This window comes from Durio zibethinus, chromosome 2 (genome assembly GCF_047325235.1).
Source record: "Durio zibethinus cultivar Kanyao isolate XHJ-2024 chromosome 2, ASM4732523v1, whole genome shotgun sequence".
Classification (NCBI taxonomy): Eukaryota; Viridiplantae; Streptophyta; class Magnoliopsida; order Malvales; family Malvaceae; genus Durio; species Durio zibethinus.
In genome coordinates this window covers 10769071-10780985 of record NC_143163.1, presented here as the reverse complement: position 1 = coordinate 10780985, position 11915 = coordinate 10769071, and the positions used below count along the sequence as shown (strand labels likewise).

Below are 11915 nucleotides of genomic sequence, written 5' to 3'. Positions count from 1 at the left end.
ATGATGAGATTCTTAGAAATTTCAAATGGTAAATTCTTAAGAAATCTCTTGGTGAGAAATTTTCTCTAAATTTATCCCAAATGGTGAAATAATTTAGACGAAATTTCAATAAGAGTAATTGTATTTTTTTTCCAAATAAAAGTTTGGTGAAAAATATTTGATAATTATCCAAGGATAAGAATCTTAGAAATTTCAAATGGTAAATTCCTAAGAAATCTTTAGGTGGAAAATTTTATCTAAATTTGTTTCAAATTATGGAATAATTTGGATGAAGTTTCAATAAAAATAATTTTCATATTATTTTCTTTCCAACATAAAAAAAAAGGTAAAATAAAAAGAATTTTTAAATAGGCCGAAATGATGAAAAATTTAGAAATTCCAAAAAATATATTTCTAAATTGACCCAAATGGTGGAAATTTTAGAAATTCAAAAAGTGAAGATATTTCTAATTTGGCTCAAATGATAAAATAATTAGATATATTTTTGCCAAAAATAAAACTAACAAAAAATAATCTTTCCAATGATGAAACCTCTTCAAAAAGTTAAATGAGATTCTTGAATACTCTTTAGGTGAGAAAATATTTTTAAGAATTCTACCAGATCGATGGAGGGATCTTTATAAAATATTTTCAATATTTAACATAAAATTGGAAACTATTAGAATCAAAACCTTATGATAAATTTAAAATAATATGGTACCATCATTCGGATGGGCATGTGAGGGTGCTATAACCTTTCTCACATGTAATTGAACTCCCAAACCTTATTCTGGTTAGCAGATCCGAACCTATTCTTTTAATGACCCTTAGTCAAACTTAAAAGTTCTTTAAGATGATAGATTCCTTAGGTAACCAATCACACCTAAATAAAAAATATTGATGACGATTCCTTCATTTGTTAAGTCTAGCTATAGATTTACGGATTTATATGTTATGACACAAAATTTGACTGTCAACTCGGAACTCGACACAAACATTGAAAAAGAAAAGGCTTTAGAAAATAAAAGAAAAAACTATGAATTAACTTGTATTCAATCTTAAATTTAATAGGATAAGATGCAAATTTATTAATTTACGTATGTGAATAGTATAAATTTATTATTAATTTTTTAACTGTTGCGGTTTTAACATTACATTTTAGTTTTGAAACAAATATGGCATCATATTTCTAATTTGACAAAATCTAATCTAAGATGCAACATAATATAAATATTTTATAAAATATTTTTGTTGAAAATTGATTTATAATTATGAAAAAAAATTGAAACTGACATGGTAAGGGAAAATTAGTGATGAAATTAAAATTCAAAATTTATGTTTTATATATTTTTTAATCATTTTTTTACTAAATATAATGTCAAGTCATGACATTTTTATACAAAATAAAAATTTAATGATCATTTTGCTTTAACATTTGAAGTATGGTGATAGAATTATAAATATATATAATTTTAAATGTATTTTTGAATTTTAAAATAGCTTCTAATGAAGAAATTATAATTTTAAAAGTGTTTTCTAAATTTTAACTAACGAAATATTTTTCTAATATTTTCAACTGTTACATTTTAATCAAATTTGTTCCAAAATTAGAAGTTAAATGGTAAATTTGTTTTAAAATTAGGAGTACGACAATAAAATTACACTAATTCAAAGATTAATTGTAAATTTATATCAATCATACAAGTAAAGTGATAAATTTGTATCTTATTCATAATTAAGTTTAATACTGAATTTGTATTCAATTTTAAAAAACACATAAATATTCAAGATTAAAACAGTAATTATCCCCGTGGGATCTGGTGTGCCTAATGAAATCTATACTATTATAAAATTCTTGAAAGAGTTTGGTGACACTAACTCAAATAGGAAAATTACTAAAAGGTTAAAGAAAAAAAAATGATATGTATTTTTAAGGATATAAAAATCTTTTACTTTTCTTCAGAAAGGTGATCGTTAATTTTAAAATTTTTACTGTGCCTATTTTTCACTTTAAAATAGCTGCTCGTTTATTTATTTCATTCTTTCATTTAGACTTTAAAATACTTGAATTTTTTTTTAATTTATTTTTTATCTACTTTTTAACTTTTATGTTAATAATAAATCCGTAAATTATTATCATGTGTTGATGATTTGTTATTTGGTTTTGTTTCCGTTGCTTGGGTTAGATCAATTGGTTTTTTGGCCAACAAAGAAGAAGTTATTATGAAAGCAACGCAATACATAAATCCATCGATTTAAGAAACTTTGGCAGGTGTCCGTCCAATTATCTGTATAAGTAAGATCTAATAAACCCCTATTGACAACAATGGAATTACAAAAAGGAGTTGAGGACTCTTTTTACAACAATTAATAAGAATTAAACAAATCAAAAGACACTAATAATGAATAGAAAGGTATTCATGAGCTAAGTCCAGCCAAATCTAGTTGACATCTATAAATTCTAAACCAAAAATCAACTTGTCTAGGCTTGTTTATTTAAATTATAAATATTATTAAAATATTAAAAATTATTTTCTAATATTTTAAAATATATTTTTGAATTAAATTAAATAAAAAATAAATATTCATTGGGTCATACCTATGCCTAAAAAAATCTTGACCAAAGCTTGCAATCTTAGTTAACGATGAACAAGGCAAATAAAAATGTTTTATGAGCAGCTGAAGAATCACTGTAACTTAATAAACAAAAGGTGATAATAATATGGACAATCAATAATGGATAGACTTCACGCACCTAATTTCTTGAAAGAAAATGCCTTTGACCTAACTTTATTAAGTGAGTTGGATTCAACCACCCCCCCCCCCCCCCCACGCCCCCCCAAAAAAAAAACAAAAAAAAGAGTGCTACTAAAACTTCAACAACAGATGGAATTCGATATGATCGTACATAGTAATAGTAACTTGACATCTCTCTGAAAAGGTATTTCCTCCCTCAGAAAGTGTCAATTATAGCTACAAGTAATCAAGAGTTTTGGCTCTAAGGACGGTGATATCGTAGGTGCATGATCTGCTAGCTGATGTTCAGCTTGAAAACATATGGAAGACCCGAAGACAAGAGATGGCTTGAATTCTTAATTAAAAAACCTTTAAGCTTTCTGCAAAAGCTGCAGTGAATGCATCCATTTGATTCTCTCTAAGAACCAAGGAAACTTCCATGCCACCTGGTTCGTCTCTAGACTCGGCAAGGGACAAAGATCCACCATCGTCAATGTGAATAAACTCAATCTTTATAGGCCTCCCCCACCCATAATCCATATCATATAAACGTAATTTTGGTGAACCAGAAATCCCAACATGATATTGATGCCCCGATCTAAACATTTCTTCAAGGTTTGACGGTCCTTTTTCTACTTCTTTCAGGGCTCCAATCTCCATCTCTTTAACTTTTTTTGCAATTGCTTTCGCGGCTGCAACTATCCCGTTTACCCCCATCAGCTCACCCTTCTTGGCTCGTATGATACCGGGCGCTAGACAGTTTCCAAAATATGTCACAGGCAGAGGAAATTCAATACGGCCTCGGCAATCGACCGCAAAAAGGAAGTAGTAAAACTTATCATCAACATCATAACTATTTGCTCCTAGTTCATTCTCTTGCGACTTGATCATACATATCCACATGATAGAGCAGGTGACCACAAATGCTGATATCTGCAGTTCTTCGAAATTATTGCTGTTGTTCTTGCATTGAATCCCGAGCCACTGCTTGAGTTTCAGGATTTGATCTCGGGTCAGTACAAATGTGGCTCGAACTCTGTCTACCGACATTTCCTTGGTTGGGCCAAGGTTCTCTCTCCAAGATGAAACCCAATGCCAGTAGCCTTTTAGGGCCACGTCGTTGCACCCAGCAGGGTCTTTGATCGCATCCCTGTTATGAAAAGGTCGTCGCGATACGTCATCGAGGAATGTCAAGTCTCCTTTTGACTTACACACGGATGACCAAGATCTCACGAAGTGCATGAATGCGGATCCATCAGCTGCTACATGATTATGCGCCATCCCAATGCAAATGCCAGTGTTTGGAAACACTGTGACCTTGAAGGCCATGATGGGTAGCACCCGTATGCCATCTGATGTTATAGTCGATGGTGGCAATTGGGAAACAAAGGGGTGTAGCAATTTGATATCTCGTGGATAATTGGCTTTGAGATGGTTGACATCAGCGGTGGATTCGGCAATGATAAGAGGAACAGAATCGCCGTCTGTGTAAAGGATATAAGGCTTGAGTGGCGGTGGAGGGCACATGAGTTTCGCTGCAAGTGGGAAAAAATGTTGAAGAGTTAGGGAAAGAGAGTGTTTGAAAATTGGGAGCGTGGTTTGCATGAAATGAGAGGTAGGGTGAAGGTATTCGTAGAAGAAAAGGCTCTGCATGGGAGCCGAATGAAACCATGGGATGTCAAAATAAGTGAGAGGAAGAGTTGTTGTGGGAACTGACCCAGCCGGGGCGGAGACATGGATGTTATCAACAATATTCATTGTGTACGACGAAGCCATTTTTGGTGGAAAGATCAACAAGTTACAGAAAATTGATAAACATATGAACCAGGACGGAAGCCAATTTATAATGCAGTTGCCTTATAAACCAGGCGACCTAAAAAGAAGAAAAAACTGAAAGTGAAAGAGTGGTAAAGTGGAGTGTATATATACATATATATATATATATGTAGAGAGACAGTATTTTGATACATTATCATGGTAAAATTTTAATTATATAAATGAGATTAAGAGGGTGACATATGTCTCATTTTTTAATTAAATTTTTACTTTTTCAAAATATATCTTAAAAGATATATTTCATCTCTTTAACTTCGCTTGTATAATCACAATTTTACACTAATAGTGTATCAAATACTAATTCATATATATATATATATGATCAACTTACATAATATAAAACTTTTTTAGTTTTGCATTTTTTTAATTATTGATTTTAACATATCTAAGGGATAAGAATAAACTATTTTTCTTATTTTTACTTATTGTTATCATTTTTAGATCTATTAAAATCAAGAATTGCAAAACTGTATAAAATTTAAAAAAGTATTATACTATATAAGTGGATATCTACTCATAGATATAAATAAGGAGATATCCATTTATACTGGTATAACTTTTTATACTTTTTTGGACCCTTCGATCAAAATTACTGAATTTAAAAAATATTATTTTGATTTAAATAAATTACAAATTTAATTTTGATCCAAAAATCTAAAAAGTATAAGAGTTACACTAGTGTAATTATGAATATATATTTATATACATATATATAATTTGTATAAGCAATAGGTAGGCTAAATTTATAGCTGAAGGTCTAAATAAAAGGTGAGATTAATTTTCATTAGATTTAAAATAGCAATGGTGATAAAATTAATTACTATAATGACGAAATTGAAATAATTAATGGGATATGTATTTTCATGTAAATGCAATCACTACAAGAAAATGGAAGATTAATAGTAGTTTGTAGTGGCATTTCACTTACAAACGCCGCTAGCTTCTATGTTTTTATAAATATTAATGCGTTTATTATCAAAACACTACTAAACATTCAAATAGTGATGTTGTTACTTATAAATGCCACCCAGGACTTGATATTAGCAGTATTTGTTAACAAAAACACCTTAAATAATCTTGTCTTAAAATTTTGAGTAAATACTAAAGGCATTTTTGGTAGACAAAGCCTTTAATAACCCCTTTATAAAAAAATATATGCGATTATTAAAGGTATTTTCTACAAGAAATGCCTTTAATAATTCCACCAAAAAATTTCACCAACTTATTAAAGGTGTTTTTGATGAAAAAATGCTTTCAATAAATATGATATAAAAATTGTAAAATCGTACGGATAGTAACCATAATGTGGTAGGTTCGATCCTTTCCTTTAGCCTTTTTTGGTTTTTCAGATATTATTTATAATTGATTATTCTAGGCATTTTTTGGACAAAAATGCCTTCACCAATTGCTTGAAAAATTTTTGAAGAGAATATTGAAGGTGCTTTTGGCATAAAAATGCCCTTAGTAATCTATAAAAAAAATATAAAACTAATTCTTGAAGGCGTTTTTGGTTGAACTTGCCTTCTATAATCAAATCAATAAATTTTTATTAGGATTATTAAAGGTGATTTTTGTCAAAAATACCTTCAATAATCCATAGATAAAAGTTGGAATGAATTCTTGAAAGCATTTTTTGCTTAAAACGCCTTTAATATTCTACACATAAATTTGTATGGTCAAATTATTGAAGGCAGTTTTTTTCAAAAACGCATTCAATAACATTTTACTATTTGCCCTTAATATTCCATAGGAAAAATATAGAACAGATTCTTGAAGGCATTTTTGGGTAAAAGCGTCTTCAATAATCCAATCAATAAATTTTTAACAAAAATTATTGAAGGTGGTTTTTGTCAAAAATGACTTTAATAATCCATATACAATATTTGGTACGGATTGTTAAAGGCGTTTTTCTCCCAAAATAACTTTAATATTCCACATAATATATTTTTAGGTGGGATTATTGAAAGTGATTTTGGTTAAAAATGCCTTCAATAACATTTTATTATGGATGATTCATAGCGTTTTCTTACCAAAAACGTCTTTATTAATCCCATTAAAAAAATATTTTTGATATTGTATATGTCAAGTTAGTTGTAGGTTTATGCCCAAAAAAATATTTGGAGTTAGTTATATATTTATGTCCAGAAAATATTTGATTTATATATATGATACTACGAATTACATTTTGAAATTTACATAATAAACATTGTTGTATTTCAATAAATTGACGGCAGATCCGAAATTAAAACTAATAATGTTGCCATATTAATATACTTTTCTGAAATAATCGTATTCAATAATATATTAAGTACACATAGTGTATTCATATTAAGTATACCAATAAATTAAATCAATACCCCAATGTACAAACTTAAAGTTTCCATTCAACATGGTTTGTTAAAAACATTATAACAATGTATTCCTCATATATTTGCATTTAACCAATAATGTCTAACCTTAAGGCTTATCAACATTGATTAATGATAATATATACTCACACCATTCTCTACAAACTTCATTGAGTTCTTCTTTCGTGAAACCTCTTTTATTCTCCCACTAAAAAAAATTAGAATTAAATGTTAATAAATGATAACATAATTTATCTTTTTATTTTTTTAAAGATATAATGAGTTTATGAAATTTATATTAACCTTGAATGGTGTGGTAATAAAATCCTCTAACACTATCTCTCGTATAAAACGAAGGACATAATATCCACATTCAGTATTATCGGGTTGATGAGGTACTTGAAAATTAAATTGAGTGGGTTTAGAAAACACTTATCTACATAAACTCAACATAAAAGAATAAATTTCACATTTACCGATAATGACACCCATTTTAGTTTCTTTGTCTTTTTATTGAATGCAGATATTACCCTAAATTGAAAAGAAAAAAATTACTTAATACATAAATAAAATTACTTATGAAGAAATAGAAGATATATAATATAATAAAGTGTAATACCTTTTTATAAAAGTTTGAATATCAAGGTTAGGCATCGTCGTTGGATTAACTGAATTAAGTAAGTAGGGCGTTAAGAATTTGATGTCAATCACAATAAGCATCTAATATCGACTACAAAATAATAACAACGATATACTTAGATTACATATCAGATCATATTTGGGTAAGGTTGGAATATAACGTATTGTGCATTATACAGGAGCAAATAATAATTAGCCACTCTTTTCATGCATTTGATCACATGATTAGCATGATAAGTGATTGTGCCACTCTACTCACTTATGAAGTTAGGGTTAATGAATCTATATATGTTAGTCAACTATCTCCCTTTGAGCTATCTATATAGGAAGCTGCACGATAACAATCAGCACTGCTAGTTAATATTACACTATAATATAGAATAATACATATTAAATGTGCATATTTGTATTTGTAACCTAACTTTATATAAGCAACAATATCAACAACTGATAATTCATCCATTTCACAAAATTCTTTAACCTTCTCCACACTAATGAAAGAAAGTGATGGTTTATTAAATAATCCTTCCTTCAGACTCAATGGTTATGAAGCTTCCTCCAGATAACTGGTCCAGTGAATATTTGGATAACTCATCTATGGTAGCCTGAGCAAGGGTTATACTGTGAGTCCCAACATCTTACAATAATATTTAATGAAATATAAGTATTAAAACCAAATCAATAAATATATTAAACAAATTAATATTAAACTTATAAACAAAATCATACTTCTTGGGTGGTAGCAAAGGTTGGGTTCACTTTCTGACTTGTTATGCTGTATTGCTACCAACATAGCCTTTAAAGCAGCGATTCTTTATTGTTGGTCATTAAGACGTTGCTACTAGTCATCAATTTGTTGTTGGTCAATGATTGCTTCATATTGTACATTTTTCATTCATGGGGTTTTGTGCTGATTACTAAAAAATTTTGATAGCAAGACAAATTTACTAACCCTACGAACCTGATCAGGCCTTTTTTTAGTGCCTAATGCTAAAGACAAAAGATCTTTGCCATATTAGGTTATCGGTTCACCACATTTGACTTTGACAGCATAATCATCTTGAAAGACAATAAAAAGATGGGCTATAACAACAAATCTATACATGCTAGAAAATAATCATACATATAGCCACAATGCCAATCATACATTATATTAAAAAAGTAGTTATACATACAATCTTTTTTGTCATTTCTTTGATTATTTCATCTATGAAGGATCCATCCTTCCGTAGACGTCATTGTTTGCAAACATCTCATTTGAAAACTTTGGTGCCAGAGCTCGTTGATTCCTATTAAATTACCACAATAAAAAATCATAATGTATGAAATGAATGTTCATAAATATTCATTAATGAGTATAAAATAAGTGTGCAAATACATACAAGCTCATACTTTAATTTGCATATCCCTTTCTCGCTATCCGATGGTGATATTATTGTTTGGCCTAAATGTTTCATTGGTTTTCTTTGATTTTCTACAAAAGAAAGAAATTACGTCAATTGCATATAAAGATCAAAGGCTATATTGCATAAAAACTTATAAACAATATTTTTGGTAATGGGTTTACATACTGAGAAATCTTCTGAAAGTTGATATTGAACAAAATTTATCCAATCTTCAATACTTATCACATCTGCATATGATGCAGGTGGAACAACCAATACATCACCTTAATTAGCCAATGGTAAAATATATTGTATTATCAATTTGGTTTTAAAGTCTCTAAATACTTTCCCAGTAGATTGTAACACAATCTTTTTATAGTTAATTAGGATATCAAACTGTTCCTAAATTATTTAGCATCATTAGTATGAACACATTGAATTTTAATTAAATGATCATTTAACAAATTTGAAGAAATAGTTGAGTAAACATGCCATAATCGACTGCCATATATCATCCTTTAGATCATTAAGAACTTGTTGCCAATCGGTGTACGTAATTAAAATACTACGATAGATGATGACTCCAATATGAGTAGCTAACTTGGAAACTTCTTCAGACATAGGTTGCCCACTTTGATTGAAGTCAATGTGAATTTTTATGTCACTCACTTTAATTTATTTATTTGGGCCCTTTCCTTTTCTTGTTTAGCCTACAAGTGTGTCTATTGCATGTTCAATAGAAGGAGAATGATGTTTTTCAGAGTCTCTAATACCTGTGATTTTGATAATAATTATACAAATTACACAAAATGACCATCTACATTTAACACTGTACTAATTAAATACAATCAATACGATGTGCTCAGACACATCCTTCAGCAAATCATTCAGAAATACCATTCAGCAAACCATTCAGTATATGATTTGGCATACCAATATCATACAATACCATTTAGCAAAACAATATCACACAATAAGGTTCAACAAACCACATTATTAACAGAAAACTACACATAATGACAGTGCTTAGATTACTATGCTTACAGTGAAATTAATAAAAATATATATACATATATTTTTAGTAAGGAATCAAAACAAAAAAGCTCTATAGAATAATATAAATAATATAGTAAAAAAAATATAAAGACATACCGATAAATAGATAGGTGCACGTTGTTGATTTGTTAAAGGTCGGTGGCAATCATAGGGATAAAAAAACCAAAAATATGACAAAAATGTGTTTGTGGGTTTGGTTTGGTTGATTAATGCAGCTTTTAATCGTTCTGTATACTAACAGTTTGTGATTCCAATGTTTAAGATAGGAAATGAATATAAAATTCATTATTAAAGGCATTTTTCTAGAAAAAAACACATTTAATAATCCCCTTAAAATTTTACTTGAAGATTATTGAAGGTATTTTTTACTAAAAGATGCCTTTAGTAATCTAAAAAATAATTTTCAAAGGAAATTATTAAAGGCCTTTTTCCTTAAAAAATGCCTTTGATAATTTTGAACAAATATTATTGAAGGCATTTCAATAAAAAATCGGTTTCAATAATTATGTACAAAAATTAAAAAGAATTAGTAAAGGAGTTTTTCAAAAATAAATGCCCTTACTAACTATCTTAGAATTTGAGTAGTGGATTACTGAAGGTGTTTTTATTAGAAGATGCCTTTAATAATCTCAAATTTTTAAAAAAAATTATTGAATGTGTTTTTTCTCAAAAAACACATTCAATAATTTTGTACGTAAATTAAAAGAAATTAGTGAAGGCATTTTTCTAGAATAAATGCCTCACTAACTATCTTAAAATCTAAGTATTAGAATATTTAAGGCATTTTTTCACTGAAAGATGTCTTTAATAATCTAAAAAATTTTAAGAGAAAATTATTGAAGATGTTTTCTCTCAAAAAATACCTTCAATAATTTTGTACATAAATTAAAAGAAATTAGTGAAGGTGTTTTTCTAGAATAAATGCCTTAACTAACTATATTAAAATCTGAGTACTAGAATATTAAAGGTATTTTTTCGTTGGAAGATGCTTTAATAATCTAAAAAATTTTAAGAAAAAATTATTGAAGGTATTTTCTCCCAAAAAAACCTAGAATAATTACGTAAAAAATTATTGAAGGTGTATTATGCAAAAAAAAAAAAAAGAACACCTTTAATAAATACACCATAAAAATTAGATGAAAGTTTTAAATATGTTTTTAAGACATAACCGTCATTAATAATTCAAAACAATTCTACTACGACTCTGTTGATGGTACCTATATATATTCAAAAAATATTTATGAGAAAATTATTGAAAGTGTTTTTCTTAGTAAACGCCTTCAATAATTTTGTATGTAAATTAAAAGGAATTAGTGAAGGAGTTTTTCTAAAATAAATGCCTTCACTAACCATCTTAAAATATGAGTACTAAAATATTAAAGGCATTTTTTCACTAGAATACATTTTTAATAATCTTAAAAAATTTAAGAGGAAATTATTGAAGGCATTTTCTCTCAAATTAGGTTCATAAATGATTAATGACATCATTAAGTTAGATTATTATGGCAAGTGAAAAGTTGTCTTATTTTGGTGTGATTAGGCTAATGTGAATAGTACGAAGGGTATTAAAAAAGATCAGTATGGATTTACACTTGTGAATTCTTTTCGATTAATTCACACTGGACAATAACTCATCGATGAACCTTATGTTTTTCATCTCAAGTTAAACAAGTTTTTTATTTTAAAGATCCTAAAGAATTAGGTTGATTTGTTGTTATTCGAAACACATCTAGAGATTTATTTGATATAGGGTTAGATACAAGAGATGATGTTGAACTGAAACTGAATGTTATCTTTTTACTGAATAAAATGTAGATGAAAATATCTCCAATACCTATGCTCAGTGGGTCTGTGAAGATATTAATGAAGACATTTATGAACCATGATGGATCATCTATATTTTGTAATTCGAGTGTTTAAGACATAATGTGGTAAA

General features: G+C 28.4%; 1 protein-coding gene across 1 annotated transcript; it reads right to left on the bottom strand.

The window, feature by feature from the left end:
* Positions 1-2638: 2638 nt before the first annotated feature.
* Positions 2639-4577, bottom strand: LOC111308432 (coumaroyl-CoA:anthocyanidin 3-O-glucoside-6''-O-coumaroyltransferase 1-like). Its single transcript, XM_022906754.2, has one exon. The coding sequence runs from the start codon at positions 4489-4491 to the stop codon at positions 3076-3078; it is 1416 nt and encodes a 471-aa protein (XP_022762489.1). The 5' UTR covers positions 4492-4577; the 3' UTR covers positions 2639-3075.
* Positions 4578-11915: the final 7338 nt, after the last annotated feature.